At 38.5% G+C, this 24,928-nt stretch overlaps 1 protein-coding gene across 1 annotated transcript; it reads right to left on the bottom strand.

Moving 5' to 3' along the window:
* Nucleotides 1-1,423: 1,423 nt before the first annotated feature.
* Nucleotides 1,424-23,433, bottom strand: LOC146639293 (adhesion G protein-coupled receptor G5-like). The gene is made up of 13 exons (XM_085351161.1): nucleotides 23,308-23,433; nucleotides 19,635-19,684; nucleotides 8,009-8,153; nucleotides 7,711-7,827; nucleotides 5,551-5,676; nucleotides 5,353-5,398; nucleotides 5,089-5,183; nucleotides 4,124-4,239; nucleotides 3,547-3,815; nucleotides 3,370-3,466; nucleotides 2,984-3,113; nucleotides 1,643-1,799; nucleotides 1,424-1,518 (listed from the first exon to the last, which is right to left on the bottom strand). Exons 1-13 carry the CDS (start codon nucleotides 23,431-23,433, stop codon nucleotides 1,424-1,426), a joined length of 1,569 nt encoding a protein of 522 aa, XP_085207287.1.
* Nucleotides 23,434-24,928: the final 1,495 nt, after the last annotated feature.

Raw genomic sequence — 24,928 nt, 5'->3', positions numbered from 1 at the left:
ATATAGAAGTGGTAATGTCAATAAAACATTAATTCATTAATTACAATTTACTCTGGTTAACAAAAATAGATTTCCTGACACCTCGGAGTGCCTAGAAGCAGCAGGTACGCCACCTGTTGAAACTGGAATGAAATGAAACAAAACTTCAGATTTTGTAGTTTACTGAGTGTTTTGAACCTTGAAGATCCTCATTGTTTCCCTTCAGTTCAGCTTATAGTGAGTGAGTTTATTTTACGTCTGGTACAGTTTACTTTGGTATTTTTGCCTTTTGTTTTTGTTGCCCTTTTCACCAGCTTTAAAGCCATTGTTCTGTGTTGCAGAGTCATGTGTTTTGGATCCACACCTCTGCCTGCCACACACTTACACCCTTGACAAACATGTTACATAAACAATTTTAATTTTCTTTTATTGTTGATATTAATGTCACAGCATTTAGTGAATTAACAATGCTCGTTCAGATGTACAAAGGACACTACAAAGGACTAAACCAGCACCAGGTGAGGTACTTTCCAAAACCAAATCACATCAGTAGGCAATGCAGAAGGTGTATTTTTCTTGACCTCAGTGGAAAACGTCATCATATCAAGGAAAGGTTTATAATAATAATTAGGAGAAGAAAATTGATACATCTGGCGACACTTATTCTAGACTCCTTGGAAAAGATATATATAAATCTTATAAAGTTTGTATCTGTCTTGTGTGAAACTTGTATGAAAAGCATACAAGAGTGAAAACAGATATAAGATCCCTTGAAAAATTATATAATGAAACTTGTATGTTTTGGATACTTACTAAAACAATATATGAAAGTAATGAGAAAGTGGCCACTTTCATGAGTAAATCATATAAGTTTTTACTATTTCTTTTCCATATGGGATATATTGGTTTACTCCAGAATGCTCTTGTTGTGGTAATTCGTGCAAGTCATATGAATGAGAACAACCAGTAAAAATCATCACTTCATTACTAAGGAACATATGGAATCAGTTAGTGTAAAATAAATTCCTGAATCTTCCAATTTGTGACAGCTGAGAAAAGAAACCCTACACTGATGTATATTTATACATGTAGCCTATTAACAGTATTACTAATGTAAATCACATTATATAGAACCTTGATTAATATCACTTATGTAAGCTTATATTCGTCCTGCAAGGCAAAAACTTTACAACTTTCTTACAACAGCATGATGTTCATTGTTGACCTGAGTGTTTTGATTCATTCTTTTGGCTTTAAATCAGCCACATAAGGCTTGTTTTTCGTTTCATTACGTCTGCTTCTGGAGTCTGCATTTGGATTTGCTACACTTCTTTTCATGACATATTATTAATAATGAAAGCACATGTTAGTAGGAACATCTTACAGTATTACCTATAAACTACACAAACATGGGAGCTTCTTGATGAGTTGGTAGTTGTTCAAACTACTTGCTTGTTGTAGCCATTTCACTGGTTGGCATAGCACGGGGATTTTTAGTCTTTCTCAGTGACATCGCAAACCACAGGAATATAAAGAAACCTGCATCACACAAAGGAGAGAAAGTAGTAAAGACTGTGCCTGGTTACAGTTCGTTCATACACTTTACAAACATTCATGGCAAAATTGAAAGCAAGTATTTCATCTTTCAGCAGGTTATGCAGACCTTGCAATGAGTTCAGGATGCAGAAGAGGTAGAGGCCAGGAGTGGTCAGATGGCCAAAAGAGAAGAAGACCAGGCCCCAGGTAATGCCGAGCAGAGTGATGACTCCCAGCAGGGTACAAATATCTTTCTTGGCACGGTCACGGTTGCGCTGTCCAAACTGATTTGCCAAGCATAAAATGAAACATCCCATTATAGAACATCTGACAAGCAGCATGAGAACTTGAAATCTGTTTTATAACTCGTTGTCACTATTCTTATCTCATCAGGGAAAGCATGTCTCTTATTCAGCTTATGTAAAATTGTGCTCTTGAAGCTAACATGACTTTTAAATGTGTTTGAACAGTAACCACTAAAACTGCCTCCTGTCTAGTGAATGAGATCACATCTCTTTCAGTTTGTGTATTATCTTTAGACTCTTTCATTCGCTCATACAGCATGCTAAATGGAAGTTGATAACATACAAGCAAGCACTTTGACACAAGGAAGAGGTATCTCGCACACAGCGGTAGTAAGTAAAAAACAGTAAAATTATACAAATACTATACGATTCCAGTGCTACCCATCAGCCTCCTGGTAGATACACCTATGGTATAAAGTTGTAAATCCTAAGTGATTTTTAGAAAGGCTGAGCTCTGACATTGAGGTCAGTGTCACCAGGGTTTGAACTTGTCCAAGATTTTTAGTAGCTACACCTACAGTGCCAATTTCAAAACCCAATGTCACCCCATTATTGAATTTTGGCATTCACAAACTTGGGTGTCCATGCCATCCACCTCTCTGGCTATGTGCCCAACAGGGTGATGTCAGTACCCCATCAGCCTTTTATGGCTAAGGAGTAAAAAACTAATTTAGGCACAAGATAGGCAGTGGCCATTACACTGGAAGGTATCCTTTGAGGCAAATATTCTCAGTGAGAAGCAGGGAAAAAACATATTCCAAACTGTTCCAAAAAAGTCAAACATGGGAAAATCAACACTAAACACTAGGAAAACAACATGTGTGATTAGCTGACACATTAAACACAGGTTACAGTAATCAGGCAATATTACTAAGGACAGAAAATCGATAGGAATACACAAGGATGAGCATTTACACTCAGGAATAGTTTATACCTAACCCATTACACAATTTAGAAATGTACTAGAAGATGGATAAATGTTTATCAGAAAAACTAAATGACTGGTAACCCACTTTCACTTTATTTACCTTTAAAATAAAGATGCTACTGAATGTTTAACACGTGTTCCTTGTGGCCTTTTCAAAGGGATTGCCGATGAGAAAAATGTGGAGATTCATAAACTTTTCAAGATGCATTATAAAGATTTAAAGATTAACCCATACCTCTTTGACACGGCGGAGAATCAAAATATGCCAGAGAGTTGTCACAAATAGGATCACGTTAAAGAGGAACACCAAGCCGAACAGCACAACTGTAGTCAACACCTTCACCGTGTCATTAGTTATATAACATCTACAAAGAAAGTGATTACAGTTCATATTTTAATCTCTCACCTGCCCAGGTGATTTAGAGTCACATAGTAAGAGTGCATGTAGGTGGAACTACTGAGATTCAGAGTCAAATTGTGAGATTACATGTTAGGTTAAATAGGATTGTATGCCTTTCCCTTTTTAAGCTTTTATTGTATTGTATTATCAGAAACTCCAATGCACATACAAAACAGTTTAATTATGTTGAGGTGTTACATGCAATCACATTTGTTCCTTACATTGCAGTGCTGTTGGAGTTATAGTTGTCCACAACAGCAGGACCATAAAAACCTCTGTCTATGATCACCACCACTGACACAATGATCGCAGGAACTCCTGAAACACAAGAACCGAGCAGTCACTTAAATGTTATGTGACTGATAATAACAGCTTCCTGCTTAAATGGCTCCACTCACCCCATCCCACCACACTGAGTTTGAGCAGGTATCTCTTGATATAGATGTTGAAGACTTTGACTAAGAGAAGGTAGAGGTGGAATCCTTCCACAGCCATCCAGCTAAAAGTGGTCAGCAGGGAGTAGTGAAGGACAAGAGCCATGTATAAACAGACCCCAGTGGGGGGCACTGCTGCCACTGTGGAACTTAGCAGGAAGTGCAGGTTGAGGATGATGAGAGAAATTGCAAGATTGATGTGGACCTTCATAGAAACATCTAGTCTGAGTGTTCTGTTAGACAATGGAGACAGAGTAAGTGGCAAATTTAGTGGTCATGTCATTGAAGAAAGCCATATCAAGAAGAAGGATGGGATGGTTGACAGAATTACTAACATAATAAACCAGAAAGAATTGCATTTGTTGCGAAAAGAATGTATTTCCTTTTATTAAAGTAATGAATAAATATGTAAATTCACAAAAACAAACAACAAACAAGACAGAAAGAAATGAGCAGAGGTTTGGTGAGAAGAGCCTGATACTAAATATGTGAGACGGGAGATGACTGACGAATGTTGAAAGAATATCATCAAAAAAGTTACCTATTTGTGATGAACAGCAAAACTGCAACGGAAAGGGCAAAAAGAGAGACACTACAACCAATTTGGGAAATATACGTCAATATTATTGTGTCCTTTTCTGACACATGTGGAGAAACCTGTGGAGAAAATACATATTTACATAAAGTTATCAATGTTTTTGTTGATTTACCCCCTTTCTTACCTGCCCCCCTGGCTAAACTTTGCTAGATCCGCCCCTGCACAGTTACCAGCCGTCAGCTACGTAGAAAAGTATCCTGGTGTAGAAAGTAATATTAAATAAATTCTAACAACAGCTTATCAAGCGTAAACATGCTGCTGTTGTTCAGCCGCTGGTTTCCTCTTTCTCGTGCAAAGTGGGCCAAAAACAAACAAGAGAGACGGACTCGCGACAGAAAAGCCGATCAGCCGATCATTGATCAGTTTCATGATTGAAGCAGCAACAGGAGAGGGAGGGAGAGAGAGAGGCAGTCGCTCCATATATCGGTTGTTAAGCTTAAGGTGGGAATGCTTTACAAACATTCAGAGATGAACTTACACACTTGCTTTACTTCTCTCTGGGATAACTTTCTAGGAGATGAAATGCCGGTTTGGTAGCGAGGCTCCAAATGCTCAACCAGACCACCGACAGGTCTCGCACGCCACAGCTGCTCTATCACGTGACGCATACTGCTCCGACGTGCTATGGTTATGAGCAGAGTTACGCCATGTCGTACGTTTTGAGGAGTGCTTTCGTGATATTTAATGGATCGGATTACATTTTTTATTTCTCTCCGATGTCCGATCCAGAAATTTAGGTCAGTATCGGACCGATACGTAATATCAGATCGGTCCATCTCTAGTAGATAGTAGATGTTTTTTTTTTTTAAATGATTGTTTGTTTTGCTATAAATGAATGGCTCTTGTATTAATATTTGTTTTTGTATATCCTGAATTCCTCTTTATATAATGCACAAGTCCAGTCTTACCAGGAGTACACCAAAGTACGTGAGATGGTTACAGGAACAGGTGACATTACTCTGGTTACGTGTCCAAAGTGTTTCACAGCCATCCTCACTATAACCTGGTAAGCAAAACAAAGAGATCCATTATAGTTAAGATGCCACCAATGAATTACAGTTCAACTTTTAGGTCCCTATTGAAACCATGAACCTCAATCATTCCTATTCATAAAATAACATATTTGTGTCACATGTTACTATTCATCACAAATGTGATTACTGGTTACTCACTTCCTGTTGACAAATTTAAGAATTGACAGGAGAGATTCTGGTTTTCCTGTAACACAATTATACTGCATGTTATGTTATGCATAACATGCATATATATATGCTATATATTTAGTCACATACACAATGCATTCCATGTTATTTAATACTATAATATGTAAAGTATGAATGGAATAAATGATGAAATGAAGTTGCACTTACATTTATATTTTTGGTAACCTCCATGGTTATGTTGACACGTTCACTTAGTCCTGATATAGGTTTATTTTGTACCAACAGGCCAACTAGTTTTAGATTATATAGGTCACGTGCCACTTCAGACATTTTCTAAAATACAAGACACATTGATATTAATGGGAAGGTTTGTTTAAAACATGCATCATGTAAGATTTTTTCACTATTCTGAAGGGCTTTTACAGTATCCAAAGGAAAAAGACCCCCAGTGATGGTTATTTCTTACCGGTGTACTTAAATTCCTACAAGTTAATTTAAATTTATATTGATTTACATTTGGTGTATTGTTGTAAACAGTAACTGCAGAAGAGCATTCACTTTGCACATCTGGCATATTCCTCTAGCATATTGGCGTGAAGGACCAAAGAGTATAGTGACCAATTTTTGTTTTTCTAAAACAATAAAAAATATATGTATGTGTTTCTAGTGTCTTTTATTCAAAGCTTATGTGTATTTGTGGTTATTGGCAGAACTGCACAGACATACAAAACTGAGGCCTGGTATTAATGTGAATAATGGAATTAATGGCAGCGACAAACTGATTTCAAGCCAAAGTGCTATTTAGAGGCAATATTTCTTTAATCTCTTTGGGATACAACAAACAAAACTAACCAACCATGGTAGTTAAATAATACAGTGTAAACAATAGACAGAATTAGTATAGATCAGTGGTCGGCAACCCACGGCTCCACAGCCTTTTTCGTCCTTATACTGTGGCTCCGCATGACTTTACAAAATAAATTATAATAATTTAATTAAAGTTAAATTTATTTGCATTAGTTCTTTTTTTAAAATTGTAGTTCTAAATTGGAAGATTAGTGTGATCTTGAAATATTAAAATAAAATTATTAACTTGTGTTTGAAACATGGAATGCCATCCTCGACACATAAACATGAAGAAATATGCATTCAGATTCATGACGATCTTCGGATACACATATGTATGTGAACTGCTATTTTCCACTATGAGCTATGTTAAAACCAAACACCGCTCATGCCTTACAGATGACAGCTTACAGTCCTGCGTTGATGAAAGTGACTTTGTTTGCTAGGTGAGCCCAATTAAAGGAAAAACTACAAAAGAAGGATATTCCACATTATTAAACAGATCACCATTTTCAAGCAATATGGGAAAGAAAAAGGATCTGTCTGCTGCTGATAAGCGTGAAATAGTTAAATGCCTTGGACATGTAATGAAAACCTTAAATAATTCATGGAAACTAAAGCGTGATCACCATAATGTTAGGAGATTTGTAGCTGAGTCAGAGCACACACAGGTTTGTGCAGATATAGGCACAACGAGGAAGGTTTCTACCAGACAAATACATCAGATTAAGACAGCACCTGCGGAAAGGCCATTACAAAGCAGCAAACAGATATTTGAAGCCACTCGTGTCTCTGGAACCCCACGTACGTCAAGGTGTAGGATCCTCCAGAAACTTGCAGTTGTGCATAAACCTTCTATTTGGCCACCCCTAACCAATGTTCACAAGTAGAAACAGCTGCAGTGGACCCAGAAGTATATAAAGACTAATCTTTAAATAGTCTTGTTCACTGATGCATGCAACCCTGGATGGTCCAGGTGGATGGTTGGTGGACGGCTACCATGTCCCAACAAGGCTGCAACGTCAGCAAGGAGGTGATGGAGTCATGTTTTGGGCCCAAGTCACGGGGAGAGAGCTGGTCGACACCTTTAATTAAGGTCCCTGAAGGTATGAAAATGACCTCTGCAAAGGATGTGGAGTTTCTGACTGACCACTTTCTTCTATGGTAGGAAATGAAGAACTGTGCTTTCCACTACAAAGTCATCTTTATCTTGCGTAAAAGGGTTAAGGGTTGCCAACCCCTGGTATAGATGCCCTTAAAATGGAATGGAATGATTCTTATATAGTGCTTTTATAATCTCCCGGAGTATTCAAAGCCCTCTATACAACATGCCACATTCACCCCATTCACACAACATAGGTCTTCTATGCTTCTAAGTACTTACTAACACACATTCATCGAACCACCGACCTTCCAATCAGTAGTTGACCTGAGCTACAGCCACCCCATTTTAACACATCTTAAACAACAGCTATTCACATCCTTTTCTATACATTTATATAACCAAGTGTAATGTCTTACCCTGTTAGTTTCAGGAAATGTAAACATGGAAAACACAATCTTGTTGTTTGGTCCAGCATCCAGTTCTGCTGGTAGTTGAACACTCACTGTGCTGTTGGGGAGATGAGTCACGTCCGCCTATATCATCAGAAACAGAGAGAAACACTGTATGTAAATATTTTGCATCACTTGAGTGATGCAAATACTTTTGGTAATGTAGTGAATTTCAGTCAAGACAGAAAAATGAAAAAAATGCCAGCGGGGGATGTAGTTTGACTTCATGTTTGCCACTAAGAATATTTTCTTTCTTTTTTTGTACCTCCGTGTCATTGGCATACATTTCAATGCGTTTACTGGCCTCTGGCTGGAACACGAGGACCACTAAATTGCAGAAAGGATTTGCGATCAATGTTTTTCCATTTAAGCCTGTTTTCTTAAGAACCTCTTCCATGTTTTTTAAGGACCTTAGAGAAAAACGGAAAAGATAATATGAATCATTTTGATTTATAACTATTCAGTGATTTCATGTCATAGAATGTGTTGTTCTTGAATATGATTTAAATCTCAACTCTACTAATTCTTTATACTTTACTCTCATATAAATGTTAGATCTAAGAGGTTTTTTTTAAACTCAAAAACAGAAAGGAACACAGACAAAAAATTAATCATAAAAATGTAAATGTTTACGTGATGGTGTCCTCAGGGCCCCTTGAAAAGTTGCATGTATTCATCAAACAGAATTCAGCTGTTAAGGAAAAAAAGGATACATATCATATACCCTCATATATATGAGAGTACTTTTTAGAGTTCCTTTTCTATGCTTAAGTGCTTTCTATATAACAGTCACACACTTCATATGCCAATCAATTCATCGGAAAGCAAATCAGGATTAGCATCTGGCCCAGCAACATGGAGGCAGGAATTAAACTACCAACCTTCCAACTAGCACATGATCTGCTCTACCTCCTGAGCTATAGCCACTCCAACAGAGTTCAAGGGCACTTGATTCAGGGTTTTTTTTCTTTGTTTTTGAAACAGACTTTTTAGTGTTGTAGCTAATGTACAGTCTGTGGTGTTTTCACTTCTGTTCTAGACTGTATATGCATCTGTAGCTTTATATTCAACAGCATACTGCTGTTTACCTTGCATTTACAAAGAGTTCAGAGAGTAACAGACAGAAACAGTCCATGTGAGCGGTAGACACTCATTTCATTACATCACATCCATACAACTGACTTTTGTCAGTTGTATGGATGTGCACTTTAAGGTTTATGAATCCCATAAACCTTAAAGTGCAGACTTATATCCTGAAAATTATCAATACTAGTCTGTTAACCAGTCAAGTTCCTAGTGGATTTAAACATGCAGTCATACACCCCTTACTTAAGAAACCTGGCCTTGGTAGTTCTGTTATGTCAAATTTTAGACCTATCTCCAAGCTTCCCTTTTTAAGCAAGATCTTGGAGAGGATTGTACATACCCAGCTGTTGGATTACTTGAATGACTCGCAACTGTCTGAAATCTTCCAATCTGGTTTTAAGCCCTTTCACAGTGCGGAGACAGCTCTTGTTAAAGTTATGACTGACATTCTTTTTGCTACTGATCGTGGTAAATATGCTGTGCTTGTGTTATTGGACATAACAGCTACATTTGACACAGTGGACCTCGACCTGCTGATTTCCCGCTTACACCACTGTGTGGGAATTTCTGATTTGGCATTGTCATGGATAAAATCACATCTTTCCAAAAGGAGTTTTTGTGTTAAGCTGGGGCTGCCCACTTCCTCTGTTGCCCCTCTGCTTTGGGGTGTGCCCCAGGGATCTATCTTTGAGCCATTATTTTTCTCGCAGTATTTACTCCCTCTTGGTGCGATTTTTCGAGTGTCATTTCATTTGTATGCCGATGACTGTCAGCTTTATTTGCCTTTTAGTCATTTGGATACCTCCCCATGTCAATCACTGCTTGACTGTCTTAGCGATATTAAATTATGGATGACAAATAATTTTCTGAATTTTAATGATCGCAAAACGGAAGCAATTTTATATGGCCTGCATCGTTCTACTGATTCTCCAGATGTTGATTTTGGTGATTTGACCTCCCATCTGAAAAGTTCAATCACTAATCTTGGTGGTAAACTTGAGTCTGCGCTTACTTTTGAAGGTCATGTAAATGGGGTGGTAAAATCAGCTTTTTATCACCTCAGACGCCTATCAAAGGTTAAGCTTTTCCTTTCCAAACCCAATTTTGTCATGGTCTGGAGTCTGCGACTCCGTGTTTATGTTTAGTTTATTAGTATTCTGTGGTTTTGGTTGCCTTGGGTGTTTGTACTCTTCTGTTTCGTGGTTCATGTTCCTATGTTCTGTGTCCCCCAGTCTGTGTTAAGTTGGTGTGTTGTGTCATTGTGTGTATGTGTTTCCTGTTTTATTGTGAAGGTCTGCGTCTTATGTGAGTGTTTTCAGTTTGCCTCCCTAGTCTCGTCACGTAATCACTCCCAGCTGTGTTCCCCACCTGTGTGTAATCTCCCTGTGTTCTCTGAGTGTATTTAAGTTGTGTCTTCTGTCATGGTAGTTGCTGGTTCGTCTGTGTTGTTTCCCCTCGGTCTCCCTACGTCTCTCCGTATGTATTTCCCCGGACCTCCCTGCATCTTCATTTCTGGTTTGTGTTGTTAGTTTACCCAGTTTAGGTTTCCGGTTTCATGTTTTCCCACCATTGCTGTTTGTACCCACCCTTGTAAATAAATATTCACCTGCACCAGAGCTGCCGCCTTTTGGGTCCTTTCTACTACTCCACACGGCTTGCCCCGGCAAACCGTGACAAATTTGGAAACTCTTATTCATGCTTTTATCACCTCACGTCTAGACTATTGTAATTCCCTTTTAATAGGGGTTGGGTCGGACACCTTGTCACGCCTGCAGTTAGTGCAAAATGCGGCGGCACGATTTTTATCCGGTAGTAGGAAATTCGATCACATCACTCCGGTTCTGGCCTCCTTGCATTGGCCTCCCATTGAATTTAGGGTTCGTTTTAAAGTCCTTTTATTGGTTTTTAAATCTTTAAATGGTTTGGCTCCTGTCTACTTATCTGATTTGCTGAAGCACGTTCTTCCTCGCTCGCTCCATTCAGCTGAGTGGCTGTTGCTGTCGGGCCCTAAGTCATGGCTGAAATGCAGAGGAGACCGAGCGTTTTCAATCGCGGCTCCAATGCTCTGGAATAACCTTCCCCTCCATATTAGACAAGCGTCTATTTTTTAATGATTCTATGGTATTTTTAATTTGGTAGTTGTTTTGATCTGTGTTGTTCAGCACTTTGGTCTGCCTGGTGTGTTCTTAAAGTGCTATACAAATAAACGATTATGATGATGATGATGAAGAATGGTGATCTCAACAGTTAGTTAAAGGGTTAATGTCGTTATTGTGTGGTATTTGAATTGTTATCATATACTCTTTCTATTGCCTGTCAAATTTTTTAAAAAAAAAGACATTACTAGGAATCCGGCTGTACTTGGGTTATATTAGAATGTAGAAATCGACAATGTAGAATTATAAAAATGTATTAGAATGTGAGCACAAAAGGTCGGAGAAAAGCAAACAATCATCCAGCTTAAAGATTCAGCATACCTTAGCCGAATTCACATTAGCTCTATAATTATGCCCCACTTGGGGCAGGAGCTCGTCCCTGACCCGGAGTGGGCGGAAAAGGGTGCAGAGCCCACTCTGGGTTTGGGACGAGTTCCTGCCCCAAGTGGAAGAGTTTAAGTATCTCGGGGTCTTGTTCACGAGTGATTGGAGAAGAGAGCAGGAGATTGACAGACAGATTGGTGCTGCGGCTGCAGTGATGCAGTCTGCAATCAGGGAGCTGAGTGTAAAAGCGAAGCTCTCAATTTACCAGTCGATCTACAACCCTACCCTCACCTATGGTCATGGTAGTGACCAAAAGAACGAGACTGCGAATACAAGCGGTGGAAATGGGCTTCCACTGAAGGGTGGCTGGCCTCTCCCTTAGGGCGAGAAGTCATCCGAGTACAGCCGCTGCTCCACCACATCGAAAGGAGCCAGTTGAGGTGCTGCGGGCATCTGACAAGGATGCCTCCTGCTGAGGTGGAGGCATGTCCCACCGAGAGGAGGCCTGGTGGGACATATAAGTAACTGTATCATCAGTTCCTATGTTTACAGTGTATAAGGCCTCTTGTTTTCAGTCTTTCAGACAATAGCTGAGCATCTCGCATATTTTGCTTGGAGGTGAAACTGTTAATTGCTTTGATTTTTGCATTTTGTGATTATCTGGTTTTTGTTTAGATTGTTAGTTATTTTCTTCCACTTCAGTTTTTTTCTCATTATTTCTTGATTTTGTATTGTTTCCTGTTTAGCTCCATTAGTATGCTGGTTAGAATTTACAGACCATGAGATTCATTGTGTTTTGATTATTTATGCTAGTCACAAGAAGTGTATGGTATGTTTTTGCCTGTACTTCCTTTTCATCTGTGAGGAGGTCTTTCATATTTTAAGATGTTTTAATGGTGAGTTTACATGTATTGCAGCAGTTTGACAGTTTCAGAGAATTTATAGGCTAGCATTTAGACCTGCTTTATGCCAAAAAACAACAGTATTAAAGTAAGGGGATGTTCCTATACTGTTAGCAATAGGAATTTCAATAAATACATGGAAATACTTACTCATGGTAATGTTTTTATGTGGATCACAAAAAGAACTAGAGTTTCCACAGATAGACGTTTCTGATGCACAGTTTACAGAGACCATGTCATGAGACACACAAGACACCAGCCACCAAAGTATCCCCCACTTAATCCTGTGAAATTGAGAAAATTAATCTATTTTTAAAAAAAGTCTCTGCTTAACAAAAAAAGGATGTTTGTCATGAAAGCAATTTACAAGCCAAAAGGAGGTCTAGGATGAAGACAAGACAAGAGATTGTGTTGTCTCTCATTTCAAGCAGACAGTGTTTATAGCTTTCATATAAGGTGACCCCATATACTTAAGTGGACGTTTATTATTGTAATTATGATAACAAATGACAACTATGGGTTTCCTTTTTTCAACCAAAAGCCAGTGGCTGCAGATGAGGTCTTATTACATAGCAGTGCATAAAACAATCTGACAAAACCACATGGTGTTATTAATCTATCTCATTCCATTTCATGCGGAACATTAGTGATAGACAGATATATTTTAGCAATGGTGAATCTAAGTCTTTAAAAGAGACACAGCAAAGAGCAAACACTCATCTACAGCTTTATGTGTTCGCACAAAACAATTTTGTGTGCTTAGTTAAATAGCTAATATATATTTTGCAGTCCCAATATTGATAATGAAGCTAAACATCTTTTTATGCAAAGAGTACCAAACCATATCCTACCTTTGCATGTTGCTGGGTCTCTTAAATAATATTATTTATACTTCTGAAATGAATAGAGAACACAGGTGATATGATGGTAGGAAAAAAGCAAATGAGTTAAACATGCTGAAAGTGAGCAGGGTAATGGGAAATGAAATAAGATGTAAATTACTGTCTGAGAGAGAAAGAGGAAGTGTTAACAGACAGGAGAGTAAAATATTCCCTCTGTTGGCACTGATCCTAAACTAAATACAGGCTGATGTCAAATAACTGAAGCAAACTGGAAACTGCATATGCTGTAAATTCTGTTCCCACACATTCAGCAACAGGTTATGTTTTTTAGAAGTTAGTTTATCTCAATTTTGAAAGCAATTCACTGGTCATATGTTTTTGTACAGTTGTTGAAATAAGCCAATAAGAGAACAAGTTAAATAAAGATATATTCAATCTGGAAGAAAAAGAAGCTGAAACAAGTTCTCTGCAAAACATCAGTATCTTAATCCAAGTTTGATTGAGGGAAAAGGGCCCTCAGTTTGCACACTGGCTTGGCTTTCTACATCTATAAAATGCCAGAATCAACCTGACAGAGATGATATCAAACATCTTGTAGAAATGCACAAGGTTATTATCGTTAATGAAAACTAACGAAATAACGAAAACTAGAAGTGAATTTTTTTTTCGTTAACGGAAATAAAAATAAAAACAAGACTTTGCAAAAAAAGGAAAACTAACTAAAACTGTAATGAGTGTTAACAAAACTAACTAAATTTAACGGAATTTAGAGCGAAAATGTGTTTAGTTTGGGGCAATCATGGCTCAAGAGTTGGCAGTTTGTTTTGTAATTGGAAGGTTGCCGGTTCGAGCCCCGGCTCCAACAGTCTCAGTCGTTGTGTCCTTGGGCAAGACACTTCACCCGTTGCCTACTGGTGGTGGTTGGAGGGCCCGTGGCGCCAGTGTCTGGTAGCCTCGCCTCTGTCAGTGCGCCCCAGGGCAGCTGTGGGTACAATGTAGCTTGCCATCACCAGTGTGTGAATGACTGAATGTAGTGTAAAGCGCTTTGGGGTCTTTAGGGACTAAGTAAAGCGCTATACAAATACAGGCCATTTACCATTTTAGTTTTCATTGATGTGTGTGTGTCTAGGGTGAAAATGAAGTGTAGTTTCCAGGTTTTTTTTATGCTGTGTCTCATTATGCCAGCAGGTGGCAAGTACGTTAGTCGAGTCGTCTGTGTTGCTGCTCCGTCCCACGTAGAATCATGTCAGTAAAAGTTGGGAGAAATCGCCAGAGTCCAATTTTGGATTACTTTGAATATGATTATGTTTTAGATAAAGCAAGTGTCTTGTAGTGGAAAGAGACAAATTATGCAGGACATTTCTAAAGGGAAAAAAATCTCATAAACCTTAAAGTGCACTTGAAAAGCTTGTGCGAGCTTTTCAAGTGCACTTTAAGGTTTATGGGAGGCTAACATAGCTTACCTTGAGAAGGTAAGGGGGAATGCCCAACTCTCATCCCCAGAAACAGAAGCTAACCCCAGGCAGAAAAAAACACATCTGCACATAGCACATGAAAAAAAAAAACTCTTAATACACCAAAGAAACACATGACAAGCAACAGGGGTGGGTAAAGGGTGAGAGACAGCCTAATTAGACAGTACATCCGGGCCTGCGTGCGCTGGTCTCCGTCAGCATCGGAAGGGAATAAGCGTCGAAGGCGTTTGGAAAGGGAGGGGGGAGGAGTGTGTGCATATCAGTGTATATGTATGTGTGTGCGTGTCCAGAGTTCAGCTGAGACAGTGTCCTTCGCCCTGCCAGGCTAAGTAAACAGTCTTCCAGCCAACCCAGGTGGCCTTGCATGGAATGGGAAGGAACAGACTAAACACAGTTGGTATCAGGGTGTTTTTGTTTGGCTCCAGCCTTGCGACCGCAGCTGGTGCCCAAAGGGTATCCGTATGAAGTGATGGTGATTTTTACTTTAGTGCGAACAGCTCATATGAATTTCAAAGCAGTTCTTTTTTTTTTTGTGTCCCGTTTGGATCTTTAGCCATCAGAATTGTTGTCTTAAGGCCAAGAAAGATGCCAAGCGAATTTATTTTACCAAGTGGATCATCATGGCCTTGCCATATTGGTCCATTTGATTGACCTTTATTATAATTATGAATTTATTTTACAGACACAAACATCCATCCCCACCCTCATGCTCTCATATGCACTTAGGACCATGGGTCTCCAGCTGTCTCTGTGCGTCCTGTGGCTTCATGCATGAAGGTTAAGTGGCAATTTTAATTTGAACATATATGTGAGTATGGGCATGAATATTTTTCTACCTATATGTTATCCCTGTAGCAGACCCGTCCCTGCCTCTCACTGTATAACAACAGGAAGGATGGATGAATGAAAATGGTCATTATTTAAATTCAGTTTTATTTATATATGTCATATAATATGTATATCCCAAAAGGTTGATTCTGTTCTTCTAGACACAGTGTTTTCAGTGGGAGAAAGAAACGTTTCACCACTCAGGTTTCTCCAACCTTATTTGTATATGTTATGTTTAGACATGCTTTATATTGTAAGGTTAAGAATCTACAATAATGCAGCGAAAACACCAAGTATGGTTAATTGGCCTGTATTTGTATAGCGCTTTACTAGTCCCTAAGGACCCCAAAGCGCTTTACACAACCAGTCATCCACCCATTCACACACACAGCAAGCTACATTGTAGCCACAGCCACCCTGGGGCGCACTGACAGAGGCGAGGCTGCCGGACACTGGCGCCACGGGCCCTCTGAGACTGTCCAAGCCGGGGCTCAAACCGGCAACCTTCCGATTACAAGGCAACCTCCCAACTCTTGAGCCACAATCGCCCGTCTCAAGTATCAAACAGTGAATCATTATATTGCTGTAAGACGCATTATACTTCTTATTATAGAGAGTATAATCAGTATGTAGTATAGTTTGCATTATATTTCTGAATTAAAAAGAATGTGAAAATCATTAGATTTATTAGATAGGTTTGTATTATCCTATACTGTTGATTTACTGTGAATGAGTTACACTGTTTCATGACATTTCATACTGCTGAGTTAAGAAGAGAATATTGTGTGCAGAGAGCACAGAACACATTCCACAGGAGCTTCACCCCCACCTTTGTTGGAAGCAGAAAAACAGGGAGCCAAGGTCATAACTCAGGCTCACTGAGAGAGAGAAAGAATGTAGATGTTTAGGTTTTATGACTAGGTGGAGGGGAGGCGGAAGCTATAAGAATCTGAGGAACGCTGAGACACTTCGGGATCAGGCGGACACCCTCCCGTGCTCATCTCTCCTCCGGATGGTTTATGCTCATAAAGTGTTGAGTATGGAATAAAAGATTGTTGATTGAGCATTTATACACCATTTATATACAGTATTGTCCTTCCTTCAGCCCAAAGATCAAAACAATTGGGAGGTTTTAACAATTTGGTGCTGCGCGACCCGGATCTTTGGTGTGCTGAGGAAGGCCGATTTGGCCTGTGGTGAGATCGTGAGGCGAGGCGAGCAGAGGACCGGTCCAAATATAAAAAGGTAAGCACAGCCTGTTGTATCAAAAATACCAAATGTGCATATTGGAAATTCTAAATTAATCTGTTCGCTGAGTTACACGTATTTTCACATTAAATTGTCGGTGTCTGGTTTTCGGCACGAGATACTAACATCATAAGTTGAGGCTGAATTCCAGTGTCATACGAACTGGCTCTAGCAAGATACTAAAAACATTCTACGTTGAGACTAGAGTTGCAGCCCACGTTACCTTCCACATTTAACTTTGTCTATGACTGGCTTTTGTGGCAAGAAACTGTAAGTTGAGCTCAGAGGTTTCTGTGTGTGTTTCTGCGTGTGAGACGCGCTCTCTGTGTGTTTCATTGTGTGAAATAGGAACATGGTGACAGTGACGGTTAATGTGTGAATTGAAGGGCACTAGAGCGAAGACACATTTTAGGATCAAAGGTTGACACCTAGTGGACCTGTGGAAATTAATTTTGTTCATGTTGTGGCAACCCTCCTGTCTGTGGACGCACAGGCCGGTCCAGCGGCGTCTGGTTAGCCGAGGTGGCGACTTGGGAACTGAGGTCTCCCGCATTAGCTACAGAATAACACTGAAACTGCCGTGTCTTTGCAGTGTTTACAGAGCTAACGATTTGCACATTTGCATTTGCATTTGGTGTTTGCATGTTTTTCAGATTTCCGTATTCTTTTCCATATTCTACATTCTCAATTTAGTCACATGAGAGGTCAGAACAAAGTGTTGTAAGTGGAGGTGCTGAGTGTGGGAAGAGTAAAGTTGCTGCCACAAAGGTTTTCTGTCTCCATCTTGCTATTTTATTTTTAAGTGAAAACCATTATTATTAGAGGTAGTTGCTACAAACTGATACAACAACAGTGGCAGTTTTCTGTTTATCCCTAAACAAAACAAAATCTGCATGTGGAACCATCCATTATAATATTGCGCATTAGCCTCTGTCATGTTCTTTCCTCATAGAATGATTTCCATACTCTGTAGACAGAGGAGCCTGCTTTTAGCAAAATTCCACTGCATACACATGTTTTGCAATTCTAAAAGTTCCTGATAAATTTCTTATACTTTTTACTTGACAAGCATTGCTTGTAATGAACTATAAACAGTAAACATTCACAAATTATGAATGTCTGAATTTTTTCCCATTCTTATGTTATATATGATGTAGTTTTTTCATGACATGTTTTTCTCTCATTCATCTATTCTGAATTATGTTTGCAATATATCATATATCTGCAATATATTCACATCCACAGGATGGATTCAGATATATATATATATATATATATATATATATATATATATATATATACACACACACACACACACACACACACACACACACACACACACACAGCACTTGCTTAGTTTGCAATATTATTTACATACAACTGAGCTGAACACTAAGACAAACATTTTTCAGACCTTGCAAAGAGTTCAGGATGCTGAAGATTTATCGGTCAGGAGCTGTCAGGTAGCCAAAAGCGAAGACGATCAGACCCCAGGTAATGCCAAGCAGAGTGATGACCCCCAGTTAGGGATGGGTATTGATAAGATTTTCACGATTCCAATTCCATTTTCGATTTTGTTTAACGATTCAATTCTTTATCGATTCTCTTATCAATTCTTATTTTTAAAAAAGGAGAACACTAAGGTCGAATAGCTTAGAACTTTGTTTTATGTCTTCTCTTTGAACAAGATAGAAATTTAGGAGTAACATGGCCTTACAAACCCAGCAGTGAGATCTTAAGAGATCCAGCCTACGGCTCTTCAATGGGGTGTCACAGGGTCCCCGGGAAAAAAATTGTAAATGTAAAATAATAAAATAAATATTCTTCTGTAGCAATAACAAAGTATAACATAAATTATTCAGTAGCAACTACACAAGAATATCCAGTAATGTCCCTGCCTACAATTAAACACATTCACTTACTGAAAATCGGGGGCATCTGCTGTGGCAAATAGGTCCAAATCTTTGACCACAAACTTAGTCACTGCTCGGTGACATTCGTCTATCCTGGCCTGAAAGGAGACGCTACCGGTAGACTGCAGCGAGAACTGCCAGCATCTGAGCCAGACTCTGTCTGTCTCTCTCATCATGGTCACCTAAATGCACAGTAATGGCAGATTTTGTAATAAGGCAGATCGCGCTAACATAATATGCACTGTTAGTTGATTATTTACCTGCCGCATTAACGGGAGAGCACGTGCAAACGTTGGCGCTGCTGCTGGGTTGAGATTCACGAATCCGGAGCGGAATTAAAAACACGACATTCATTTAAGGTCATCGTGTGTTTTGTGAGCAAATACTTTTGCATATTCGTGGAAATATGAAATAGATAGATAAATGAAATATCTACTTTGCAAGTATTGCAAGTTGCCCTGTTGTCATCCGTTCTCGTAAAGTATAGCCAAACTTTTGAGCATTTGAGCCATGTTTCCTGCCAGGTAAGCGACGCTCCGCAATGTGGTGACATCATTCGGGGCGACTGGAATCGATAAGGGAATCGTTTGCAAAAATAGCAAACAATTCCAAGGAATTGAAACAGTGGGAACCGGTTCTCAACAAGAACCGGGTTTCGATACCCATCCCTACCCCCAGTGGGGTAAAAATGTCTTTCTTGGCTCCATACAAAAACTGATTTGTCAAACAGAAAATGCCACAGCAGATTACAACATGAAACTAACAGACATTAAATTGTGTTTCAAGAGTGACTGCTAAAACTGCCATTCAAGGAAAATATTGTTGTCTGCACATCACAATACATCAATAGTGTCACATTTTTTAGCGGTTCTTTTTAACTTGCTGCTTGATGCTCTTGGTACTTTTTGTTTTGACAGATTCGACAACCTATCATCAAGTGTGTGTATCCTGGAAGATGTGGTCAATAATAAAAATGAGCAAAAAGGGGTATACTGATGGAGAAAATGTTACATATAACTATACTTTTCAATACATAAAGATGACAACATTAGCATGTACCATGTAAGTGTCATCTCAAGGATGATCACAAAACAGAGAACAACCTAGAACAACCCACCTGAACACTACCTTAGTCACCATCTGAGCCTCATGACAGGCATCTAGCATCTACAAAGAAATAGAGGGAATGATGACTGATGATATAATCCCTCACACTGAAACAATGAAAAATGAATTCTTAATAGAAAATGTTAATTATGCATGTGACTCATGCATGCGTGCATGCACCATCCTTATTTAAACATGCAAAGATCCAGAAACTCTGATGTAAATGCAAAACAGCAAACAGGTATAAGATTTTACATGCTTGCAAATGTATTCCTTGCATTGCTTTGTTTTTATAGAACTGTACAGAGCCATAAAAACCTCACTATCAGTCACTGAAACTGATGCAATGACTGTAGAGACAGCTGAAACACAAGAACTGAGCAGTCATTCAGATGTTTACAAACACCGTCCTGCCGAAATTGTTCCACTCACCTCATACCACCACTCTAAGTTTGAGCCGGAATCGTTTGACAAACTTGTTGAACACTTTAATAAAGAGAAGGCAGAGGTGGAACCCCTACAAGGCCATCCAACTTAAATTGGCCAGCAGGGAGCAGTGACAGCCAAGAGCCTTGCAAAACAAAAAGCCCAATTGGAGGACAGTGCTGCCACTGTGTGCCTGAACAGGAGATGCAGGTTAAGCAAGGTCAGGGTGATTACAAAATTGATGTCAATCTTCACGGGTATATCTTCTCTGTGTGTCCACTCAGAATGGGCAGAAGCTGTCTTTGGCAAGTGACAAGTTCTGGGTTGTTGTCGAGGGTCATATCGTTCTTGGGAAGAAGTTTTACATTTTTGATAAGAAGTAAAAATGAGAAAATGAAGAAAGAGTTAAAGCATTGAAATAAAATAAAAAAATTACTAAATGCATAAATCCACAAATCAATCAGGAATATGCAGCGAAAAAATTCAAGCAAGAAAGGAAGATAAGAGTGGACACATGAGTGAGGAGTGGAGATAAGAGTTGATATACAGTAGTAGGAGCAAGTACAAACAGTGGGAAGTGGGAAGGTTACTTTTAAAATGTATTCCACTACAGATTACAGAATACATGCCCCAAAATGTATTTTGTAACGTGTTCTGTTACATTACTCAATGAGAGTAACGTATTCTGAATACTTTGGATTACTTAATATATTTTCATGCTTTTTACAACTACATGAATGTGATTTATTACTATTACTGAAGGTCCGCGGCTCTGTCTGGCGCTGAACAGAAATTGTCGCGCTATGCTCCTTTGTTTATTGTGCATAAATAGTGAATTGTCCTGACAGAATATTGCGTTTCGATTCTGTTATTACCATGGTACATTGACAAAAACATATACTTTTATTCACAGGATAAAATAGTTTTTTTGTATCACTAATTGCCCAGTATGATTACAGCATACAATATTATTGTCACTGCTACATTTCTGTAACGCATACCAGAAATTATTTCCACTACTAATTAATTACCGTTGAGCTCAAAGGTCCTATTAATAAACGGTTAACGAATGTGTATTTATGAAGACGATTTGTGAGACTGGTAAACTTACCTTTGTTCGTACGATGGTCTTTTGTTGTACTAGATGCATTTCGAGGTCCTGTACCCATCCGTCAGTAAACTGTATCTGGGCTTGTTGCTGTGACCTGAAGTTACTAAAAACTTCATGAATGCATGCACTCACTCCAAGAACCATATAATTATAAATATGAGCGTGGTGAAAGTTGGGCAGCACGCTAATGTCTTTTGTCCACTCTGTGTGCTCGTAAGGGTCTAACCCTTTCACTCCTTTGATTTTTTCCTCGCATCTTTTCTTTGACTTTTCATCAAGTCTGTCTTTGTACGGACCGGCATTGTTCTCCTTCGTTTTGTACATTCCTTTTTTGGGGGGCAAAGAAAAAGCAAGAAGGTAAAAGTCTTATCATGCCAGAAGTCAACCAGCAGTGTCGGCTTGATACCAGATCTGGGCCAGACCTCCTTGCTATGTGGGTAAGAACAAAGGACAATAGTACCCTAACTGCCTTCTACACACAACATACAATTTGGATAAATTCCACTGTGACAAGGAGAGGATTAATTTCCCACCTAGGAAGGTAGGTTGTTTATTTACAAGCAACACTCATGAACTTCATTCATTAATGTCACTATACACAATAGGTGAAGTGCAGACATTAGTATACCTCAGTAGTTACAACTTTTAAATACTCTGGCAAAAACAGTTATTTTATTTTTATTTTTGATTTACACCAAAACCTTCCCATATGGAAAAGAAATAGTAAAAACCTACATGATTTACTCATGAAAGTGGCCACTTTCATATATTGTTTGAGTAAGTATCCAAAACATACAAGTTTCATTACATAATTTTTCAAGGGATCTTATATCTGTTTTCTCTATTGTATGCTTTTCATACAAGTTTCACACAAGACAGATACAAACTTTATAAGATTTATATATATCTTTTATATATGGGTTGTATCTCTGATCAACACATTGGAGTGAAATAGATTTTTGGTTTTGTAGTTGTTGTTCTTTTTTTATGGCAAACGAAAATTTTAACATTTTCCCTTTTTAAAATGAGCAAAAAATGTGAAGACAAAATGTTTTTTGATTAATTGTGAATAAGCATTCATTATGCATCTGCAGTACCCTCATGTCCCATTAGGTGGACTCATCATCAGTCATTTCAGTTACTATCAGAACACCAATTGAACAAAGAAGCAGGTTTTGCAGACATTGCAGAGGGAGTTCAGGATGCAGAAGAGGTAGAGGCCAGGAGTAGTCAGATAGCCAAAAGAGAAGAAGACCAGGCCCCCCAGGCAAGGCAGAGCAAAGTGATGACTCCCAGCAGGGTACACAGGTCTTTTCTGGCTCTGTCAAGGTCGACCTGTCCAAACTGATTTATCAAATATACAGTGACACAGGAGATTACAGAACATCTGAAACTGGTAGAAGGAGACTTTGAAAAGTGATTTTAAATTCAGAGACAACATTCTTGCCAAATGAGGGAAATCACATTTCTTATTTGGTTTGTTTAACAGTGTTTAACATATTCAGACCACACCCAGTGCAGGGTTTATGCTACAGCTGGTCTAAATTAACAGAACTGGTAATTACCAAAATCTTTTTTTTTATTTCTATAGTGTTTAATCCACTATTAAGCCAGGTGGATGCAAGCTTTTTGATTGAAGCTATATTTTAATGCTATGATATAATTATTGTTGTTTCTACTCTATCCGAGTACTCAAAGTGCTTTATACAACATTCCTCGTTCATTCACACTCATTCATGCAGGCACTTTTTTTGTATGCTAAATGCTTTCTACCCAACATCCACACACATTCACACTCTGATGGATGCATTGCAGAGCAACTTGGGGTTCAGTATCTTGCCCAAGGATTTTTGACATCCAGACTTGAGCAGCCACCAACCACCAACCTTCTGATTTGAAGACTGACCTGTTTTACCTCCTGAGCTACAGCCACCACTATTTCTTTAATCAAAATAATATTTTTAATGTTAAAATTAAATTATTGTTGAATGTTCTAATTTACCATTTTTACAAAAATTCAGAAAAAATAGTAAAACTTATAATTATAATTACTATCCATTAATTTTCTTACTGTTTCACAAAAAAGCTGTAAAACAAATGGATTTTTGTTTTTTATTAAAATGTCAAATCACACATATTTACCTACATTCTTGAACATTCTTCCTGCCTGATTAGGCAGGAAGTGCAGGTTGAGGAGCACCAGAGCAATTAAAAGGTTGATGTGGACTTTCACAGAAACATCTTGTCTGAGTTTCCTGTCAGGTGATGTCATTGTTTGAAGAACATTAGGCCAATCATCAAGTAAGGAAAGAAAGCCTAGATGACAGTATTAAAGATGAAGGCATTATATTTTCTGCAAAAAGAAGAGGAAAATAGCAGAAGAGCACTCCTGCATTGCCTTTTAGTAATGAATTGAAGGAGAGAAAGACAAAGGCATTAGAAAAGAGCAGTAAAAAAGTCTGAAGAGTTGTTGGGAGCAAGGACAACATGGTAAGTGGACAGTATTTATCTTGGAAATAAATCATTGAAAGACGAGTAATTTACCTATTTGTAATGAAGAGCAAAAGGGTGACAGCCAGAGCAAAAAGCGAAAGACTGCAGCCAATCAGAGTAATGTCTGTTAATATCTTCAGGTCGTTTTCTGAGAGGGAAGCACTCACCTGTAGAGAAAATACACATTCACAATGACTTGTAGCACTTATATTGTCATGCCATACTTATCTGAGATGTTTATATATTTCGAATCGAAATTGTGTCCTATATAAAGGGTGAATAAATCTTCACAATGGTGTTACATTAGTTTAAAACCCACAGGTTCTAATTTATGGTTTGTTTTTCATTACTAACTGTAATCTTTAAAAACTACAAATACAAATTTTCTATACCCTTTATATACTTATTTATTACATAAGTATATCTTATTCATTTAACCAGACATTGAGAATATATTTTTATTTACAGTGGTGACCTTTGATAAAGGTGCAAAGGTTAGTGGAGAGGAGAAGGATGAATGATTATCTAATCAAATCCCAAAATATTTATATTCAGTGATCTTGACTATTGAATTTTTAAACACAGATTTGCTACTTAAGTTCTAATATATCCCTAATAATAACAACGGTGCAGTATAATAATTAATCTTTCTTCTACTGATATTCCTCTTCCCACCTCTGAGCATACCTCCTGTCTCCAAGGAATAATTCCACCTCTCCGGGCTCTCTTCCACATTTCCACTTCTTTCGTTCATTAAAATATTTCCATCTCTATCCTTAACGACCTTAATCTGCTGTACATCTTCTCCAGCTTAATCACTCTGTCTGTGACCAGTGTCCAGCCTCACATACAACCCACTATAAGCCTTTTTCCTCCTCTGTCTGCCATTCACAGATAGTTCACAGGACTGTAAGAAGCAAAATGAAGGCACCTTCCTCCCAACCAGCACTCCTCCCTGTCCAGGATGTATACATTGTTAGGAACAAAATGATTAAATAAAAGTCTTTATTTTTTATTTTATTTTTTTACGTACACTTTTCAATTGTGCTCATTAAAGAGTGGCACTTTATGTAAAAAGGGTCAAAAGCATCAATTCAGCACTATGATTGAATTGAATTATTGAGACTGACATGTTGGGGGCAGAGGAATTTGAAAACATGCTTACACATCATAATTGGTTATTAAGTCAGGGGGACAATTTTTCTGGGCCAAGTGAGTCTGAACAGAATGTCTCAGATGTGGATAATTAGTCGAATCAATACACTGTGAATTGT

Source organism: Diplotaxodon limnothrissa, linkage group LG1, assembly GCF_057381915.1.
Source record: "Diplotaxodon limnothrissa isolate DT_005_m linkage group LG1, D_limnothrissa_male_GT1.1, whole genome shotgun sequence".
Lineage (NCBI taxonomy): Eukaryota > Metazoa > Chordata > Actinopteri > Cichliformes > Cichlidae > Diplotaxodon > Diplotaxodon limnothrissa.
Note: the sequence above shows the minus strand (reverse complement) of the source record. Positions and strands in the feature narration are given on the sequence as shown.